Below are 21,984 nucleotides of genomic sequence, written 5' to 3'. Positions count from 1 at the left end.
AAAAAAAACACAGGAGATGTTTTTGAGTTAGACAGAAAAAAGTACAAAGCAAGAAATCAAGATATTGAAGAAGGTATCTTAAATTTCCCAAGCAGATTTTGGTCATACATGAGTCACTAAGCACTTCTCTTCCCATTTTGGTGGAAAGAGGAGGGAGAAAAGTGGCCCTGGTGCAGGAACCCACAGCACTTCTTGAAACACCAGCATGTGCTGGGCAACCAGCAAAGCAAATAGGAGGAAAAATAAAAGAAAAGGAGAAATAAAGAGGAGAAATAAAGAAATCGGCTCCTACTTTCCTGGTATTCATAGCCCTCATGGCCTGAAAGTCCTTTGTCAGCTCATATTTTTCCTTTGCCCCTGAAGTAAACGGGATGCTCAGGCATTGACAAAAGACTATCAGCAGAAAGCAAGGTTAAAAAAACAATAATTCAGCTGGTTAACTGCCATCATTGTTCCTTCCTATCTCTGCGCTCTTGATAAACAAATTCGTAACAAGATTTTACTGCTCCGTTCCCCCGAGCAGTCTATTAGCCTGTCGTGCAACACACACCACCCGTGGAAGCCGAGCTCCCACAATATCCCCTCGGATGATCTCCTTTGCATTCGCTCTGATGTAATTATGCTAATTACCCAGCCGGCTTTGATATCCTCATATTTTCCAGGAGGTTGATGAGCAAACCTGTTCCTTTAATTGTCTTTCCCTGACACACATACGGGCTGTTACGGCTTCTCGAGGCCACAGGGAGCTCAGACACAACTTTGTCCCAGCTGACAAGAATTTAAAAATGAAAAATATTTGATGGCTTATCCCATCTATAAGGTTACGCTGATAATATCTGTGCATTTCAAGGTTTCATTTTATCTTTGTTTTTTTCAGGGAAGTAAATTTCCTGGGAAACCTTCACATGTTTATCCTGTTACTTGCAATGAAAGCCCTGCCTGTTAGATTAAAATTTGTCTGGGAAAGGAGGAGGAAAAAAGGGGGGGAGAAAAGGGGTGGGTGGGGGAAACAGGGGAAAAGAGGGAAAAAAAGGGGGGGAAGAGAAGCAAGGAGAAAAATATAAAAGAGAGAAAAAAAGAAAGAAGAGAAAAAAGAGAAGAGAAAAAATTAGAAAAAGGGAAATAGGAGGAAAGAGGGGGAAGAAGAGAGGAAAGAAGAGGAAATAGGAGGAAAAAGGAAGACAAAGAGAGGAAAAAGAAGGAAAAGAAAAGGGAAAAAAAAAGAGGGACAAAAGGGAAAAGAGGCGGGGAAAGAGGGGATGGAAAGAGGGGGGGAAGGGAAGAAAAAAAAAATGAAGAAAAATGAGAAAAAAGGGGGGGGGGGAAGTGTGGAAAAAAGAGAAAAACCCCAAACCCTAGAAATTCTGGAGGCCAGATCCTTACAGGCAGCATAAAACCAACACAGCAATTAAGAGAAACTGGCCTTTTGGTATCTGGACTGAATTGCTTTAAGCGAAGCATATGAAAAATATCATTTGACATCAAAATCTCCTGATCTTCCTGACTGCCCGAAATACGATGATAGAAAGTCTCTCTCTCAATGAGTATTAGCTTGCTTAGGAATATTTTCTTTCACGTGTATAATGTTTCAGTGCAAACTCTCTGCAGGGTATGGGTTTCATTAGCTTTTTCATTTCAAGTTTTGCTGTGTGCTTTCTTTTTAAAAGTAAAATAAAAATTAAAAAAAATCTGAATTTTCATAGCTTGAGGCTACCACAACTTTTTCTCCCCATTAAACAGGATTTAAATTCCCAACACAGTTGGCCATAATCACAATAAAATAGCCAAACACGACCCAGATACTTTTCATTGAGTTCGTTTTGGTGTGCATCATCTCTATAAATTCCTGGGGTGTCTGGTGACCTTTAGTACTTTGTAATTTGAAAGTGTTTTCACAAACCATTCACTGTTTTTTTCTACCCCTCTGTTACTGTTGAGCTGAATTTCCTCATGTGGTTCCGTGAGAAAACGATGCACTTGGCAATATTTTATGTATTTATTCACAGGCTGTGAGAAGGGTTTGCATCACAAGCTCTGCAGACACAGACACGGTAGTGTGACTTCTGCAGAGCCTAGACCAGCAGCAGAACCCCCCATAACTCCGCGCATGGATAGATGAAGGTCCATCACAACTGTACCCTTGTTTCACCCACATGGGATCTTATCTTCAGGTGAAAACCCCCAACTAATCCCAGCAATTTTCTTACATTGTTAATTAAAAGAGGAGAGGGTCAGTGCTCCACAGTTCCAACCACAAAGCTGCTCAGCTCAACGACACATTTACCCTCAAGGCTTCAGAGATGGAACACTGTTTGGAGAAGATATGGAAGATGATTCGTGATGCAGGTGAGAGAATCACTTAATCCCAGAGTGGTTGGGGTTGAAGGGACCTCTGGAGATCATCCAGTCCAACCCACCTGCTCAAGCAGGGTCACCAGAGCAGGTCACACAGGATCGTGTCCAGGCGGGTTGGAATGTCTCAGAGAAGGAGACTCCACAACCTCTCTGGGCAGCCTGGGCCAGGCTCTGGCACCTCAAAGGAAAGAAGTTTCTCCTCATATTCAGATGGAACCTCCTGTGTTTCAGCCTGTGTCCGTTGCCCCTCAGCCTGCCGTTGGGCACCACTGAACAGTGTCTGGTCCATCCTTTCGACACCCACCCTGGAGATATTGATCAGCACTAATGAGATCCCCTCTCATCCTTCTCCAGGCAGAACAGCCCCAACTCTCTCAGCCTTTCCTCATGAGAAAGATGCTCCAGACCCCTCAGCATCTTTGTAGCTCTGGAAGGAAGCATCTCACATTCTTCAGTTTGAATGAGAAGACCTGGCAGCTGAACCTGGTAGTGGAGGCATCTCAGCAATATGGCCACAAGACTCAGCACACCCTCCTTGTCTTTGCTTGGAATTGACAAATTCTTACCTTGAAGCAACAGTTTCCCATGACCCACCAGCAAGACCTTCAAATAGCAGAACTTCCCCGACATGAAGGGTGTGAGAGCTCCTTTCAGGTGCGAGGCTTGGAGAAATAAACAACATTAATCTCTTGGCTGAATTAGGCACAGTCTTAGAGAAAAATGCAAGTAGACTCCGAAGGAACACTCCTCCTTTGAGACCTGAGCTGTGTCAGCCATGAAGATTCAGGTTTCCTTTATCTACCCTGAGGGTGGTGAGAGCCTGTCCCAGGTTGGCCAGAGAGGTGGGGGATGAACCATCCCTGGAGACATCCCAGGCCAGGCTGGACGGGGCTCTGAGCAACCTGAGCTGGTGAAGATGTCCCTGCTCATGGGGTGGCACTGGGGGAGCTGGGAAGGTCCCTTCCAACTCAAACCATTCGGTGATTCTTTGAAAGAACCAAGTTTCCAACCCTCAAGTAGGCGTGGGGACAAAACAGATCTTAAAAGAGCCAAAGGACTGGGGGGCTGGACTAAATAATTGTTTGAGGTTCCTCCCCATCCCTTACATTCTGTGATTCTGTGATTCAAAGGGGAAACCCAGGGTGCTGATTCCACCAGGTATCCCAGAATAGTCAGGAGCTGTAACAGAGTGAAGGGAAAATTTGTTCTAGGAGACCTCCCTTCCCTGTCTCTGACCCCTGGTACTACGGAGTTGGAGACGGAGTTAGCAAGCAAGGAGACCTGTAGGACACCCCAGCTGTGAGGAACAGTGTTTTAGATTCGGAATGAATCAAGTGGACAGACCTCTGGCTCAGGTGGTCAGGAATTGTCCCAGATGGGTTTCAGGGACCTAAAACACGAAGGCTGCCTCCAAACTGCTTCACTGGCCAGAATCATGAGAGCACCATCCTATCTTCTTCAGATTTTCACAAAGAAATAGCGAAGCTTGGGAGACCAGCTCCAGGAGAGTTCAGCCATGCAATCTGAACCACCTGACAAAGACCCTGGGCACAAACCTGCTCAAAAGCAGAAGCATCAATGTTTCCTGGTCACATGGGAAATAAGCTGGCAGGGTTTATTTACATTTGGCTAACTCCGCATCACATGCCCTCAAAATAATTTCAAAACAGATGTCCTACCTTGGAGCGGGGGGGCGTGGAGAAGCAAAACTCCACTCAATTCATCTCCTAGAGCGTTCAAGGATGAGCAGGAGGGGAGCTGCTGAGACAAGCAAATCACATTGTCTTTACACCTAAGCCACAGGGAAATTGGGACCGCCTGACGGAGAAAATCTTTTTGATAGAGCACACTGCGGTTGACAGACCAGAAAACTTTGCATGAACGCTTTTTAAAAGAGCCTGGAGCTTTAGGGCATGAATGTGAAATTTCTGCGTCTACCAGGGCTAAACCCAAGCTCCCCAAGTTGCCTGTATGAGCTACTCCAACCAGAAAAGATGGTGTTCACTAACACTAACCTGGAGAAAGACGGGTTTTTTTGTTCCCAACCACCCAACGAGTCTTGCCGCAGAGCAAGTGGTGACCACGTTGTTGTGGGAAAGTCTGGCAGGAGAGTAAAGAGAGTGCAGCTCCATCTGGGAACACCTGAAGCAAAGCTTATGTATGAAACCTCATGTGAAGGACAACGACCATGTGCCCAAAGGTAATAGACACCATCTGACTGTGGTGGTTGGCTGGGATGTCAACTGCAGAATCAAGTTTGGCATGGTGGAAACCTTGCCCCTAGGAAGTTAACGTTACCTTGCTAAAGAGTCACAAGATCATAGAATCGTTTTGGTTGGAAAGGACCCTTAAGATCATCAAGTCCAACCGTTAACTTAACGCTGTCAAGTCCACCTCTAAATCATGTCCCTAAGAACCTCATATATGTGTTTTTTAAACACCTCCAGGGATGGTGACTCCACCACTTCCCTGGGCAGCCTGCTCCAATCCCTGCCAAGGTTCTCTAACAAACTCCATGCTCACAAAGACTATTTGAATCAAGCTTGGCACCTACCTAAGACCACAAGGTCTTACCTGCAACCACTGTAGGATGTCTTCAAAACACATTTTTGTGGCCTTTTTCCAGATTTTAGCTGTCCTAGGCTTTGGGAGACCCAAGGTTTTGCACAAGCCATATTGAGAGGGAAGTGATTTAGTCACCATCCCTAGAGGAGTTCAACAGACACATAAATGAGGTTCTTTAGGGATATGGGTTAGTGCCAGGGTTGGGTTAATGGTTGGACTTGATGAACATGAGGGTCTCTTCCAGACAAAATTACTCTATGAGATGAGAAAAATGACACTTCCCCATCATACAGCTCAAGAGGTTGCCTCCCCGGCTTGTAAGATAATGAGGCTGGGGAGTTAAATAACAGCACAGCAAATTTTGGGAAGACAAGACAGTCCTGTTGTTAGAAGGAGTGAAAACTGTGAAGGAGTTTAGAAGTGGCCTGAATTCATAAAACAGCTTTGAGAAAGAGCAATGCCCACATCCTAATAGAAGTTACTGTGCTGCATATAACAACAGCTGGAGAAGGTTTAGAACCAAATGCCTACCCTATGTGAAGGAAGGCAGATGATTTTGATGTTATTTGGGAATTGAAAATTGAATGTGAGAAATATTCACTAGAAGACTTGTCAGAAAAAATTAGTTTTTCAATACCTGGAGACACGTGGGGTGACATAAGCTCAGGGAGGTTGCTTGGCTGGAAAGATGACCAAGGGACCAACTTGTCTGCTTTGCTTTTATTCAATAGTCCCATGTAATCAACACTTTTCCACGTAACATTTTGACTCCGTCAGAAGTGCCCGGCGCTTTAAAAAAAAAAAAAAATCCAAAGCTAATAAAATTCAGTGACCTCTTTTATGTAGATGGGATAAAAATTATCACCTAACACTGTGCAACAAAGACTTTATTGATATTTTATTAATAAGTTCCTTAAAGATTTGTAATCAAAGGTACCCCTCTTTCTTATTTTTTAAGAGTAGTAAATTTCAAAGGATTGAGTTATTCTCAATGCAACTCCGAAGGTGCTTATTTGCTTTTGTTCTTTCAAGCTTCTTCACTCTCACAAGCGCCAGGTTCTATTTAAAACCCTGCTAGCTGTGAGATAGCTGTGCCACTGGTCATTCTCACCCACCTTCTCTGGGAGGTGAGAAGAGCAGGTTGTTTATCAGATGGCTTTGGGTTGATGCCCAAGGTCAAACGAGCTTGTCTTCCACAAGGAATCAAGGCCAGCGAGGGTCCTCAGGCCTTGTGCTTTACCCTCTCAATAAGCAAGGGCAGCTTGTAATAGCGTCAAATCTGCGAATTCCAAGACTCCTAAGAACAAAAATAGTCAGCCAACTGATACATGACTAGTTTAATAAATATCAAACAGCTGTTTCTCATTATTTTGCCTCTTTGAAGAAGATACTTTCTTATTTCAGCTGGTTAGAAGGCCAACCCCATCTTGAGTTACAGTCTGGTCATAGAACCTCCACCACTGCCTCATGAACTAAGGACAAGAAAACCACCCTCATGGGTGTCATTGGGCTGGAACCAGAACACTCCCACAAGCTAAAAGAAGGGGGAAACAAAGCAAAACGTCTCTGTAGTCACAAGTGTTTTCAGCGTTTCCATGACTCAGAGCTATGGGCTGCCAGCCAACAGTGGTACCCTGTCCAAAAAAATATTAATAGAATCATAGAATGGTTTGGGTTGGAAGGGACCTTCTTAGGTCCCCCAGTGCCCCCCCTGCCATGAGCAGGGACATCTTCACCAGCTCAGGTTGCTCAGAGCCCCGTCCAGCCTGGCCTGGGGTGTCTCCAGGGATGGTTCATCCACCACCTCTCTGGCCAACCTGGGACAGGCTCTCACCACCCTCAGGGACAACAATTCCTTCCTCATGTCCAGCCTGAATCTCCTCTCTTTCAGTTTAAAACCATTACTATACTGTGGCTTAGTGAAATCAGTCTGAGGCTCGAAAGCAGGAAAACGCGGGTTTTAATGCCAACTCTGCTCCTGCATCACCAGGTAAAAGCGACCAAGAAATTCCCCACGAGCTTAAGCTTATTTGAAAGTACATTGGGTTGACACAGACAAGAAACACCCAAGGACTCCAGGAAAACAAGGGCAGAAAAAAACCACTGACTGTAGCTCTCTGCTTTCCATCTTCACGTCATTCTCCAGCTCTGCTCCCTTGACATTCCTCCACACAAACCTCTATAAGATCATTTTCCCCTCCTCCTCCATCATTGCGGAGGTTTGACGCCCGCGTGGAGGGAACCCGATGCCTCTGCTATATATTACAACTCACGCAAGCACCTTTTAAAGGAGAGTGGCAGAGGAGACTTACTACTTTTTTTTTTTTTTTAATTTATTTCTGAAATTATGATCATGTTACCTCTTATCATACTCAGTATCAGCATTTCATCCCTTTTTAATCTTCACACTTCATCAGATGTTTTCTGTGGGAAAGAGGCCCCAAGGGACTTGGCTTGTAAAAGTTGATAATGCCTTAACCACACAGAATCATAGAATCATTTCAGTTGGAAAAGACCCTTAAGATCATCGATTCCAACCATAACCTAACTCTGGCATTAAATCCTAAGAACCTTGTCTATGCATCTTTTAAACACACGGATAACAAGAACACAAAAAAGATCGTAGACTGCTCAGTCAAAGGCCAGGTTTCACGGATGCCAGCTACAGCACAGGACATTTATGAATATCAAGGGAAGGAACAGCTCCTGTACACCTCAAAACATCTTAGAAATCAGTAGTTCGGGAATTAGCTCAATCACAGATGGGGAAATTATCATAGTCAGAGCTCCATGGGTGCAGACATGCCAAGATTAACACAAAATGCATGAATTTTGGGTTGAACTGGAACAACTTAAACATCCCACACCACAGGAAGAAGTCGACCAATTCTTCCCTCCTCCCCTTATGTTTTAATCCAGCTAGAGTTTTTTTTAACTTTATGTCAATTGGGCCTAATATTTAAGAAATACAAATGGATTTCAATACCTAGCAAAGTCACTAAGCTGGCTTTTGACAAGGTCTTAGCAAATTTGGCCCACCAGTAGCCTCCGCAAGCAGATTGGAGCTCCTCGAGCCATCATCTGAACCGTGGTCAAAAAGTCAGTTAATCCATCGCCATCTGTCTGTATTTTGTCAGCCACCCAGTTGGACATAACAGACCCGATGGTAGCAATTAGTGTGGCCGGTGCTACCTACTGCAGTGCTAATTAACAGCACAATTAGGCCTTCTAAATGTACCCAGATCTTTTGACAGCACCAGACACGGGGTGTTGTTGGAAGGCAGGAGGAGAAGCATCCTTGCTTACCCTAGGTCAGAGATTCAATTTCCCAAAATCCTGCTCAACCTCCCCAATGTCACAATAATAATAGATGATTCTTTCTGCTTGTTAAGCTCTCAGAGCATGTCCAGGGGAAGCACTGGGTACAAACAGATCTCCAGAACTTTACAGTCACCTTTTGACTCCCTAACAAAGACAAGGCTCAAGGGTTTTGACTCCATACAGCATCCACTCACATATAAACTGGCCACAGCTCTACTAGCAGAAGGTAGAACTCAGAGAGAAAACATAAATTCTGGTCATTCTAATGTAATTATGGTATTACCACAGCAAAGCTTACTGGTAGTTCCCCTTGATTTCAACTGGATGACCAGAAATAAGGTCCTGAGGAAGCACCTTCTGAAAGGTATGAGAAAAACAGAACTGCTGAGCTTTAGTTGGTGCCCTTGGGGTGGCACCAAGACCAGAACTGCCTTCCCAGATGTACTAAGTTCATTACATCAAACCAAATCAATAACTCAACTGATGGTTGACCTGTTTTCTGATGTCTTCACTGGAGACAGGACACCTTTGCCATACTGTGTGTCAGCCAAACGAAGCTGCACAAAACAAGGGTCTGTTGACATGACAAGCTAAAAATAATACAGATCTGTGATCAAGTGCCCTGCACTTGAAATAAAGCCTCTTCAAGCTGAAGTTCAGTGAGACTTCGGTCCATCAGCCAGGCAGGTTTCAACCCAGTACTCTTAAATCCAGACAATTAAAATATTTAGATTGTTACCTGCATGCTAATTCCTTTCCTATTTCCCCCCCCGTTTTGATGTAGATAACTTTGAAGCTGTTTTTTTCCTTCCTCCTTCTAATAGTACTTCCTGTGGAAATAAGCACTTAGGAAAAGAAAATCCTCTTTAATATTCTTCCTCAGAAAAACAAAATTTTTTCTTCACATTTTACAGGCATGGCTGCTGTTTGCCATGCAAAAACCCACTGATTTTGGATTTAAGTGTTTTTAGAATGAAATCAGGAGACAAAGAAGTGTTGCAAAGCTTAAGTCAGACTTTCTGCTCAGTCCCTAATAAAAGAAATACCACCAAAAACTCCCAAAACAAAACACTTTTGCTTCACAGGATGAGATCTGCTATTTGCTGAGGAGTACTTGAACACTTGCAGGGATTGTCCAAGCGCTCTCATTAAAGAACAAGCAAAACTCTTCTCCGAAATCAAAATTCATGTAGATATTACAGCAAACCTCTTCTCACAAGGCTTGTGGGATTTTTGTTACTATTTATTTGTAAGACTGCTTCTCCTTGTGGGTCAGGTAACAGTCTCTTCCATCCAGTACCAGGGTGCAGAACAAGTTATTTCAGTTCTTCAGTCTTGAGCTCAAGTTGCTCCTCAAGTGACTAAGCTAAGTCTTAGCTTTGACAGTAAAAAGAGATGCAAAACTAGAGTTGTGCTCAGCAAAATTTCCATAAAGCCTGCTCCTGTGTCAGTGTTGAAACAAAAGGAAAACCAGTTTTATGACCTTTAACTAGCTGATACATAATCAAGAGCGTTCAGATAACTGGTCAGGGTGCTTTGGTGACCACATATCACTGCTGAAGCGGAGCATCAGCCACTTTGTTTTTCAGCTCTACCACTTTTCCTGTTCTACCAAACCTCAGTTATTTCTCAGCCCTGGCTCTCTGCCCATTTTAATTTCACACACTATACAAACCTCAAAGCCTGAGCACATTATGAAGATATTTTCCCCTCACATCAGTACTAACCTCAGCATTGCTAATAGCTGTGGTTTTTCCTCCCATTGGACTCTCAGACTTCTGAAGCTGGAAAAGAAAAGACAAGTGAACTTGTCTAGAAGGGGATTATTGTTCCCAAATTAATGTTATCATTTGCAAAGTTTAACTACAAAAAGAAAATACAGGGTTTATGTTGGCATATATGTATGAATCTCTTTTGCAAGGCATGTCCAGCCTGGAGGGTTGATGTTCTCCAGAGCAACCACAGCCCTTCCCAACCCACAGCTCAACAGGCCTTCCTCACTTCCGACATCACTTACGTCCTCAGATGCACCACAGTCCTCATCCAAAAGACGATTTCATTTGTTGCCCACTACAAATCATGTTTATCCCAGATCCTTTTCTGCCAAAGTGGATGTTCTTTGCTATTCCACTAGATCACTCATAAAAATACATGGCAGCTAATTCTAAAGTACTTTCTCCACTCTCAGACAGCAGTCGGGTAGTGAACACCTGTTCAACTTTCCAGTGGACCTTGTGGAGCTTTCACCCATCTCCACCAGCAGCAGAGACGAGCCCAAGCTTGACCTGGCTTGGGAACCAAGGGTGTGAGGATGTCACAGCACCGACACACAGCACAACCTGGCTCAGGTCCCTAAGGAATTTCACTGAGCTGACATCCCCCGGGTTAGTCCACGGTCCTTCTCCATGTGGCGTCACTTGGATTTCCACCAGCTCACAGATCTCAGCACTACCTGCCACTGTTTCCTGGCAAGATAAATTCTGCTCTTCTCAGAGCTATAGTAGGATCGAGTCTTGCTCCTCTCCTGGGAAGCCTGTCTCTGTTGCCTGAGGCTTGTTTTTAAACCACAGGCTTCATTAGTGATTTCACAGAAAAAAAAGTTACACCAACACCCAGCTGTGAAAGTCCTGATGAGTCCATGCTGAACAACTCCTACCCAAATCTCAACAGCTTCAGCACATCTTTTTCTCAGCTTCTCTTTGTGAATCCTACAGATCAACTCTTCAAGAAGATGCAACGCAAACAGAAAAGACAGGACTTCTGAAGTGTTTTCTAAACTCATTATGCTTGGGTTTTATTTCAAAGTAATTCATAAACCTAGACAAACTAAGCTTTCCTGTATTCTACTCTCTAACTCTTTCACATCGCTGCAGAGTTTGGAGCACAAGACAAATAACCCTGCGGATCCTGCAATTTCTGGTCCAACGTACGGTTCTACAGCTTGACCTGCTTCTTGTAAACTGGCTGCATGTTTGAGGCTCCAGCGTCCCTGTTTCATTATTCCTCTATCAAAGGCGACCCACCACCAAGACAAAGATTTCATATATTTAAATAAGAACCGACGGGCAGCACCCACTCCTTCACACAAAGATAAAACTACATCTGCTGGCAGCCTAAATTTAATGATTTTTCTATGCTTGGTGCCACAATACCTGTTCTTAAATTTTACTTCAAAACAAAAAGGCAAGTAAGTAAGACTTTAAAGCAAAGATCAGTTTGAAAATCAAATGGAATCTGCAGCCTCAGGTATGCATTGCACATAAGCTCAATTAATTCATGAGGCATACATTAATTTTTTATTATACCTTACTACAGCTTTAGATGAGCAAATATCTAGATGCTGTTAACAGAAAAATCAGCTTTGTTTCAACTTCCCGTTGCAAATTAAAACATAAAAACACACAACAGAAGGGCTGAAATATATATTTATCCATTGTCACTTTGGACTCTATTCCAAAAGGAACAGAACAAGCAACTGGGCTTTACTGAATCCATCCTGACTAAATTTTCTACGTGGCAGAAAAGAATCAAGAGCATCAAGCTCTGACATCTTTACATATCCATTTCTTGTCGCTCATTTTTCTTCTGCCAACTAACTAGATTTAATCCTGATTACAGGTAATGAAGCAACAGCTAATGTAACATCAAAGACTCTTCTTGGCTTTGAAGCCTTGACTCTCATTTTTGTAGCTGTGACAGTCTGGTTCTAGAAACTTACTCCACCAACTGTGCTTTCCCAGGAGAAGAAAAGAACAACCTTATCTGGAGCAATTTTTACCCAAAAGAGAGATGGAAAAGTGGCCCAACGTGACTGGTTTATTTTTAAACAGCCTCCTTTAATACAGTTTATGATGGTTATTTCCTAGCCACATAGTCATGAAAACACACATTTCATTAATGTTTTCTTAACAGTAATAAACTTTCAGACCAGCTGCAATTTAATTCCCTGAGCAGGTCCTTCCTTTCTGATATAGCTGGTGTGTTACTCGCAATATCTGTAATTCTTCTAAGAACACCAGTGTTCTTCAGAGCTATTAATGCAGCTTCAGTGTCCCCAAAATTAGGTTATAGTCGAACTTGTTTTGGTAAAAGGAACACGGCTTCATACTCAAGTAAAATGCTGTGTGGGTGGAGTGTAGTGAAATCCTGTATTTCACAATATTTTAACTCAAAACCCAGCTGCAGTAAAATTTCAGTTTGCAATGCTAAAAAAAGCTGTAACCACAATGAAGTATGACAAGTTTGAAGGTTAAAACAAAGTGCTTACACTTCACTGTGCCAACAGTTTAGAGCTGCAGATGATTATCAAACCCCCAAACATAACACCGTCCCACTTCAACATGAAAAATCAGGTTGGACACATAAACATAAAAATCTTAGTGAAGTACAGTAGTTGCGATTTCTAATTTTCACCGTGTAAATTAGTTTAAAGCTATTATTCCTAAACATCTAAGCTGACTACTTTGATGGCACACAAGAATATTTTAAGGCAGATATTTGTACTTTATGTATTTAAATCAGGCAGAGAGGAATTCAGAGCCCCAAATTCAGATTTTACCTCTCCCTGCTGAGTATACAGGGAGTCTGAGGTTAAAACTATTTATGGTGTTTGCCTGCAATCAGTCTCAACTTCTGAATAAGAACAAGAAACCACCACAGCTCTCACCACGTTCTGGATTTGTAGAACAGCACTTGGAAGTCAAGGGACTCTGTGCAAGATGCTAAAGTAACAGCAGAAAATTCCTGCTGCAGAGTTTACCACCTAAATAGAAACATGCACAAAAGGAATGGAGAAATACACAAAGGTGACGCTCTACTATCAATTCTCACAGTTTAAAGGTGCAGGAGTCCAGACATGCGACATTGTTCTCAAAGCCTCAGATCTGGAACAACTTCTAAACTAAATCAGGTTTTTCTTTGGAGGGGGAATGGTTCTGAAATGTCAGCTCAGTGCATCCAAACTGCTAAAAGGCAATTCAAAGATCATTTTTAGGCTCAGTTGTTTACAGTACCCGATTTTTGATGACTTGGCTTTGATAGTACTATAGAAATCAAGCTCAGACAGGGCTAATGACAAGAGAGAGATCAGAACCCGTGCACATGGAATCCTAGTCTAAACTAGAGGCAACAGTATGTAAAGCTCTTCCAGCTTCATGATATAGATAAGCAGCTGGCTACCCACACTTAAAGTTGATCACTCCCTGCTTGGTAAGTATTTCATTTAACAAAACAGCCTAATTGAAAAAAATAGTTCACTTTTCACTTGTATTCTGGATGTTGCAGAAGAGAGGAGGGATGAAGTCACATTCCTTACATACCACAGGCATTAAGATGCTTGAGCAGGCACTGGTCAGATCCTGAAGAAGAGTGGAACAGCAGTGGGATAAGTCAGAAGGGCACTGAATTAAGAAACAGGAGTAGGTTAAAGTTACCCAAGAACTGCCAAAGGCATTTAAATGAAACACAGGCACACAAACATTTCGAACACAGATAGAGTTCCCTTGTTCCACTGCGCTGTGGCTGAAACAGTAATGGCAGGAGAAAATATTTCAGTGGTACAAAAAAAAGTCATAAAAAGCGACTTCTGCACAAACTGAAACGGCCTCGCATGCTGGCAGCACCGCAGGCCCACAGATAACGCCCACGGTGTCCTTGTACGCTGCTTGGAAGTGCCCACCATAAAAAAAACAACAGGGTCCAGTCAAGGCTATTACCATGTTCACAGCAAAGCAATTAACGTCACCGTCACCAAATGGACATGTGCAGAAATCCACAGGATGTAGACTACAGAACTGGACTGTGGTAGGGAAAAGCACCAGCTTTAGTAAACTTCATCTAGAGTAGAAGTCTATCACTAAACACAAATGGACCCAGAACCTCCATGACAGATGTGTAAGACTGATTTCACCATCTAAACAACAGCTTTCCAGCCACAACATGCAGGACACTGGTGCCATTTATTTTGTAGAATGATTCCTAACGTTCAACATATATATATATAGTATATACATATAGCAATGAATTAAGAAAAAACCCAACCATCATGAGAATTAAAACTTTTATTAGTGTATTCACATATTAGGCAAATGCAACACGCATGAAGCATATTTCTTAGGTTCACAAGTTCTACCAATACATTAGTCTACTGGTAAAACTAACACAAACTGGTAACTGCTTTGCCAAATTTTTTTAAAGGTGTCTGGCCCATTTTTTCAAGGCTTGATTTTTGGTATTGCTTCTATGCCCTAGTCATTATGGCATAAAAATATCCATCGCTATCATCGATTCAGTCGACTGATTAAAAGCTGTAACACTGGCCACATTTTTGTTCTCAAAGCTAAAGTTCTCACTAGTTGTACTTACAAAGTACAGAACTAGTGTAATGGATTAAACAATGGGGGAAAAAAAAAAAACAAAACAAAAAACAGACAAAGGCAATCCCGCTACTGCCACAATAACAAAAGAATGACAGACAGCTAGATCACAAGATTGTTAGTAAGATATTTTTTTTCAAGTCAGAATAACCCTTCTATACAGTTTCCCAACCCTTTCCCAACCCAGACTTATCTGTAGAATATATTTCAGAATATTTTTAATATGGTGCAGCTGTAGTGTCCAAGGGTTCACAATAACATGCACTGTCATGAAGAACCTAGAAGTCCTTCTTCGCTGGTCATACCTCAGCAACCACTATCCTAGGGGTTTTGCAGAAGCAACTACTTTTAATAACAAGGCCCATTATGACGTAATGAATGCGTATGATCTGGTATGTAAGTAAGCTAGACAAAGCCACTCCGATCAGAAATTTAAATTCTGTTACTGAAATATGTTAAGAAGCTGCATCTACTTAAAACCTATACGAAAGAGTCTAGTTTACCCTGGGAAAGGATTTTTTTCAAGGTATCTGGCTCCAAAAAACTAAAAAAATCCATTCTTTTTAGTGACATCTGTTTAATGAAAAAAACACAGATGTAAGGGGTAAGCCAGTAACCTTGTCTACTTAATCCAGTATCCAAAATGCTACAGTAAATTCTCATTCCATGAGAAAACACACTGATTTCAATGATTCGAGGTACAAAAGAAGTCACAAATTACATCAGTGCCAGCAATATTGCTGGCAACAGATGCATCAGCTCAGATGGGTAGGGAAAATAGACTCCTAGTGTGATGGATACTCAGAATTTATAATATGAATTCATTTTAGGCCCCATTAAGCATATAAAGCATCTTAAGATTTCACAGATGAATCTCAAGACATTTCTTTCCCTTCCAATGGAGGGATTTTCTTTTTCTTTAAGAAGGCAGCAAAAAGTTAAGCTTTTCTACAAGGAAAGTCTGCTTTTTATGTTTAGGACAACTCAAAAATCTGCTTATATAAAAAAATAAAAAAGAATAAAGGAGTAGAGTCTTGGAATTTTATGAGAGATTTGCCCCAATCAAAAAACCAAACAACTATTTATGGGAACTAAAATGTAGAACAGCACAATACTGTGATATTTGAGATCATGATACATTACCTGTACATATACTTAGCTATTCATGTTATTGATAAACCATTAGGACACTCAATTATATACCCCATAAAAACACCATTAAGAGTCTTTAGAACTGTCCCTTCTTCTTTCTGAAGAAGGCATTTCTATACACTAAATTTTCATCTAGTATCAGAGTATAGGAAACAGAATCCACAAGGTGCTTTAATAGATGAGACCTCAAGTGCTGTTTTTCTTTTTTTTTGTTTTTCTTTTTTTTTTTTTTTAAAAACCTTTTTGGATAGTAAACAGTTCATGGGGACCACACACAAATACTAACGACAGATGAGCTGTTATATTAAGTCTGTTGATTGGACTCAATATTTAGCCCACTGGTAAGGGAGGAAGGAGTTTTACGACATGCTGGAGCAGCGTACTGAAGGGGAGCCCATCTGAGTCAATACTTTGTCCAGCCATTGTAGAGGTCCGTTCAGATGAAGTTCGATCCAGCAAGGAGTGCTTGTTACCGTTTGCCGTCTAGGAAATAAAAAATAGGAGAGTCAGAAAGGAGCTTCAGCTGCCAAAAAGTTCTCCATCATACGACCAAATATGTTTCCATTCATAACTACAACCTAGGAGTATAAAAATCTGCAGCCACTACCATAAGTGTTCCTAAGCTTTTTTCAGACAGTCTTAAGAAGGAGGGAGGAAAAAGAAGGAGGGAGGAAAAAGAAGGAGGGAGGAAAAAGAAGGAGGGAGGAAAAAGAAGGAGGGAGGAAAAAGAAGGAGGGAGGAAAAAGAAGGAGGGAGGAAAAAGAAGGAGGGAGGAAAAAGAAGGAGGGAGGAAAAAGAAGGAGGGAGGAAAAAGAAGGAGGGAGGAAAAAGAAGGAGGGAGGAAAAAGAAGGAGGGAGGAAAAAGAAGGAGGGAGGAAAAAGAAGGAGGGAGGAAAAAGAAGGAGGGAGGAAAAAGAAGGAGGGAGGAAAAAGAAGGAGGGAGGAAAAAGAAGGAGGGAGGAAAAAGAAGGAGGGAGGAAAAAGAAGGAGGGAGGAAAAAGAAGGAGGGAGGAAAAAGAAGGAGGGAGGAAAAAGAAGGAGGGAGGAAAAAGAAGGAGGGAGGAAAAAGAAGGAAAAAAAATTAAAACAAGAGGAGATAGCTGTATGCAGCTATATTACAGCCTTTGAAAGGCCTGTATGCATAACAGGGTTTGAATTTTGTAGAAAACTACTGAGAAATATGGAATAAACCACTCAGCTCTGCACTGTCGGTGTGGCCAAACAATACAACACTATTGCAGCCATCGGGTCGTCTGAGGAAACTGGCAGATGTTGTCAGAAATGCTACGTCAAAGCGTGGTTGAGCTGGGCTGACTGATGCTATCTCAAAAATTCACCTCTGATTTCCTGTAATCTTACATTTCTACGTGTATTTTGCACTGTAACATCCTCAATCAATTTCAGTAAAAATTGCATTTCCCTTGTCTTCTATATAAACTTGCACATAATCTTCCACCACAGAAGCCATTAATTAAACACCATCTAGAAAGCCTCAGTGAAGCTTCATAGTTGTCAACCCTGAAGCTTTACTCACTTTGCCACATATCCTTGTTTCAGAGACCTGTTATTCAAAGAAAATCTTCCTGCTCATCTCCAAAATCAATAAATCAGTATTGGCCATCCTCTTGCCTGCGAAATCCTGTTACTTCACTGTCTCCACTCCAGGCATGGGAGTTTTCCCAAGAGACTGGCAAGACTAGTGTTGCTAAGTCAGTTTTTCCAAATAATTCTAGCTATCCCAAAGCCAAAGCAAGGAGGCGTTAAGATTTCAAGGCAAGCAAATTAATCGGACACATTTTTACTGTTGGCAAATGCAACCCTTGGCTTGAAGGAAATCTGTTTATGTAAACAGAGGAACTGAAATGGTAGAAAGATTAAGAAGATGGATTTCAAAGGATGGATTTCAAAAGTTGTCTGTGGTTTCACATTTTTCTAGAAGAAAGTGGTGAGGGTCTGTGCCCTGAATGCCAATGCCAAAACAAAGTGATCCAATAAAAGAACAATCTAAACCACAGGAAATGTAATTCCACTTAACTTTGAATCCTCTCTCAAAGAAGGAAGCTCATTATTCCACCGCTGTCAACTCCCCTCCCATGTGTTCCACAACACACTTCCTCAAAATTCTCTAGCTGGATCTGTTCAACAACCTTGGCTTTGTGCTGCACCGGTAAAAGTTGCTAAAATAGCAACAGTCACTTAGCAGATGTGTCAAAGCTTCTACTTGTGAATTTCCAGTTCATGTATCACCAAATCTCTGGTATAATTACCTCTGCTTAACTTTCTTCAGAAGATGACCCTCAACCTAGATAGTTCATGTGTTAACGTCAACACTTATCTGCTGATCTGAACTTTTACCATGATTCAAACCAACAAATATTGACCAAAAAGCAATAAACTGTTTTGTCTACCAAGCTTACAAAATCTACCACCTTGCCATACTCAGGCACATATGCCCAAAAATGCAAGTAATTCTTCGGCAAAGCCAGTTCTATGAGAAATGTTTCTGACATAATAATTCAGCATGGAAGTTTTAACAAGACTGATGGATTTCACGGAGCTTCCTGGTCTATTCTGGCAATTCCAACTATATTGATTTACATCCTAGGTTGTGGTTGGAGGAGCAGCCTCTTCTTGCTTTAATCACAACTGCAGCAAAACTTACAAGTTTTGTGCATCAATAATTTATTAGCAGCGTCTTAAACAGAGATGAAAAGAAACTAGTTCAGCATTATGCCAGTAATATTGGTGTCTGTGCTGTTCTCATAGAGTTTTCACTAGAGTTTTTTCAACCCAATGATCTCTGAAGGGTTTATGGACTAATAGCCAACATTTTCATTAGAAATCACTTCACCAGAAGCTTCCCCCACTGTTTTAAAGCAGCACTTACGCTCCATTCACTTCAAGCTGTCTCCATATAATCTGACTGATTAAGCCTTTCTTCTGTTCCAATTTGAATGTTGTGTTTAATTATGTGTAAGTTTATACATACTCCTTTTGAGCCAAATCCAACAGCTCTTTAAACTTGAGCCAGATTCTTTCTCATGTACCTCTTGCTCACAAAGAGGTACCAATTTATTCCATTATTCAAATTCCTCATTTAATCTAATTAGGCTTTCACAAAATTGGCCTCATTTAGCTGAGAAGCCTCCCCCCACATAGTGACGCCACTATTTACATGTATATATTTCAAGAGCAGATAAAAGAATAAAAACCCAAGGATTTACAGTAGAATCTACATGCCATTATTCAACTTCAGAAACGATAAGGATTTAAACAAAAAACCCCAACATTCTGAATGGAAACAGGGTATAGGTCAAGACTTCTTTCAGATGTCAATTTCTAGAGGTTTAAGGGATTTATTTAAAACTACATCTCTAGCTCTCCAAAATAACAAAATCTTTAATGGTGCTCAGAAGTCAATGCTTTTTCTTCCCAAATTACTGTACTACATTAAAAACAGGCAAAGTCCTATACTACAGTTTTTAGTTTATGCTAATAGAGAATACAATTAAAATTTATTCAAAGGCAGACTAAAAAAAACAACCTATTTTTTCCACTCAGGAAGCTGTTTTTAGCAGTTTTACACAGTCATCTTACTCTTTCAAAAATTTTTTCCGCTACAAGTTCCAAAATGTCCTTTAAATGTGTGTTCTCCAGCTGGTTTGTTTTGCAGAATGCACTCCAAGTGACTTCAATTCTTTCTGTTGGGTACTATCCCACACCACAACCTAATAGATTCATTATACTCTATATAGAACACAACAGGGACCAAAACAACTGTACATCTAATAAACAAGAAATAATCTCATAGCACAAGCTGTGTAACTTGTAGATGTTGTCAGCGTTTCCACCACAATAAGCAAGCAGGACTGAGTGAGGAAACAGAATTTTGACAACATTCGTTGCTCAACACTTGACTTCAATGCAATGCTAAAATCAGTTTATCGGTCTTTACGATTTAGGAGGGGCAGAAAAAGGAAAATATGGGTTCAACTTGGAGACAACATTTCTAAGGCAGAAGTAAGAAACCTGTACATATGGCTTTGAAGTCACACAGAAATAGTTTATTAATGAAAAAAGGAAAACTACTAACACTTAAATTTAAAAACAAAGGTTTTCTTACCTGTATTCAGCTCCCCATCCTTTAACAAAACTCATTCTTATGGTACACATTCTAGTAAGCTGATAAACTGCTTCAAAACCCTGATTCACAGATTGAGCCAGAAGAGCAGCAAATTCTTGGTTATTAAAGATTTTTAGATTGCATCCTATAAAGACAAAAAAATGCCAAAAGGATACAATCCATGAATGCTTGTGTTTGCTACAAAGAAGCCAAAACCTACGAATAAACTATCCAAAGGAAAGAAAAAGAATATATTCACTGGATATTTTTATTTGACCTCTTTTGTAGGCTACTAACCTGGTGGAATTTTGCACACAGTTGCAGGATGCCAGCCATATCTTTGATTACAGTTGGGGCTCTGAACAAAAATCGCACTATCACTTAGGCACTCGGCAAAAACTTCTCCACCGATATAATAGAGACGCACTCCCCTTCCTGTAGCAAAATTCAAAGGAACTCTTGTTACGATACGACCAGAGCAGATTAACAAACAAGGGAGTATTTTGTTTCAGTGAAGGCCAAAGCTTTTCTTGAAAACAGAAACAGAAATCAATTATCTACAGGACCACACTGCTGGGCTGACAGCTGTAGTAGAAAGAGAACACAATTAACTTGCATTCTTCTCCCAGGAACACACACTATTTAAAGGAGAAGCAGAATAACTTTTGGTCAAGAGTGAGACAGAATTTTCTAGCCATGTAATGACTCGTAACCAACTCCAAGTTCATCACCAAATAACTTTTTCACTAAAGAAATACCGAAATGGAAATTAAAAAGTTGAGATCCAACAGAATTAAAACTTGTGCTAACATTAAAGTGTTGTATGTCAGGTAGCACAGGCCACTATGGCAAAAAAAAAAAAAAAAGGAAAACACAAGTATATCACTTCAGTATTCACACCACACTATTTCACAACCCACTGAGTGGACGACACCAACAGGACTTCATTTAGCCCCATCGCAAAAAATACCCATAAGAAATCCTGTTGTTCATGCTTAAATTGTGATCTTGTTCCTTCTCTGAGTAGAAAAAAATCTGAATGAGTTACTTCTATCACAAGAGAAATAATGTGCAATTAATCCCCCCAAAAAACTATTAATAATGAACAGGTCCTTTAAAGGCCAGTTTCTCTTCTTTTTCTTTAAAGCTATTTTTCAAATGAAATATGGGCTGCTCTATAAAAAAAATGAGCGCTCCTTATATTTTTGCTTTTCTTCAACATTGACCATTTTGATCACTCATCACAGGCATAGCCTGGGTTTCTGTATATCTAAAGTTTTATTAAATGAATATTTGGATTTGACATAGAGGGAGTCAGAAGGTTCTACTGAAGAGGTTAAACTTTATTTTTTTACTAAAAGTGAAAACAAAAAAAAATATTGCAAATGTTGCTAAATAAAAGAACAAAGGGAAAAAAAAAAAAAAGGAAAAATAAAAGTAGTTTATTGAAGAACTTAAAGCCAAGATGCTGCATTGTGGAAAACAGTTTACAAAGAAAATCTTGATCACGTGTTATCTCAACGGCAGCTTTTCCCATTTCAGAAAATAATTTAAGTTTAAATTAAGTACTATCAATGTCCATCCAACATTTTATATATTAGAATACGTAAGCAACATGTGAATAATTTGTAATTAAAGCTTATATTTTGATTACAAACAACTCAGACTATAAACACCACCTGAAGCAGAGTAGGAGCCTGAAAGCCAAAAACCTGCCCCTTGGCATGATTTGGTTTGAAAGAAAGAAATTCCACAACGATGCCAACACACAGATCTGTTCAACCTACCTGGATGATTCCAGCTAATGTAATGGCTAAGATGAAACCAAACATTTAAAAGATGGGAGACTTTTACCTATGTGTCGCCTTGTCATTTCCACTGTAGCGTTTCTGTTAACGTTGGAGAGCAGACCTAGGCAAAACCGTTCGGAATTTGATGGATCTGTAAAGCCATCTACGGTCAGGGAAGGCTGTGATGCATGGAAGGTTTCTCCCACTCTTTGATTCAATTCATAATATGCTATCGAACACCAAAACGCAGGCTCTGAGTAAGTAACTGGTTGCAAGTCTAAAAAAAAAATAATTGAAAAACAAG

At 40.8% G+C, this 21,984-nt stretch overlaps 1 protein-coding gene across 14 annotated transcripts in view; it reads right to left on the bottom strand.

The window, feature by feature from the left end:
• Positions 1 to 14,282: 14,282 nt before the first annotated feature.
• Positions 14,283 to 21,984, bottom strand: part of SMAD2 (SMAD family member 2) — a 48,828-nt gene continuing 41,126 nt past the window's right edge. For all 14 annotated transcript variants that reach the window (XM_065046859.1, XM_065046866.1, XM_065046854.1 and 11 more), the window contains 4 exons: positions 21,745 to 21,957; positions 20,188 to 20,325; positions 19,891 to 20,035; positions 14,283 to 16,250 (listed from right to left, as the gene is read on the bottom strand). In XM_065046859.1, coding sequence (XP_064902931.1) covers positions 16,127 to 16,250; positions 19,891 to 20,035; positions 20,188 to 20,325; positions 21,745 to 21,957 — 620 coding nt within the window. In that variant the 3' untranslated portion in view covers positions 14,283 to 16,126. The remainder of the gene's footprint in view (positions 16,251 to 19,890; positions 20,036 to 20,187; positions 20,326 to 21,744; positions 21,958 to 21,984) is intronic.

This window comes from Columba livia, chromosome Z (assembly GCF_036013475.1).
Source record: "Columba livia isolate bColLiv1 breed racing homer chromosome Z, bColLiv1.pat.W.v2, whole genome shotgun sequence".
NCBI lineage: Eukaryota > Metazoa > Chordata > Aves > Columbiformes > Columbidae > Columba > Columba livia.
Note: the sequence above shows the minus strand (reverse complement) of the source record. Positions and strands in the feature narration are given on the sequence as shown.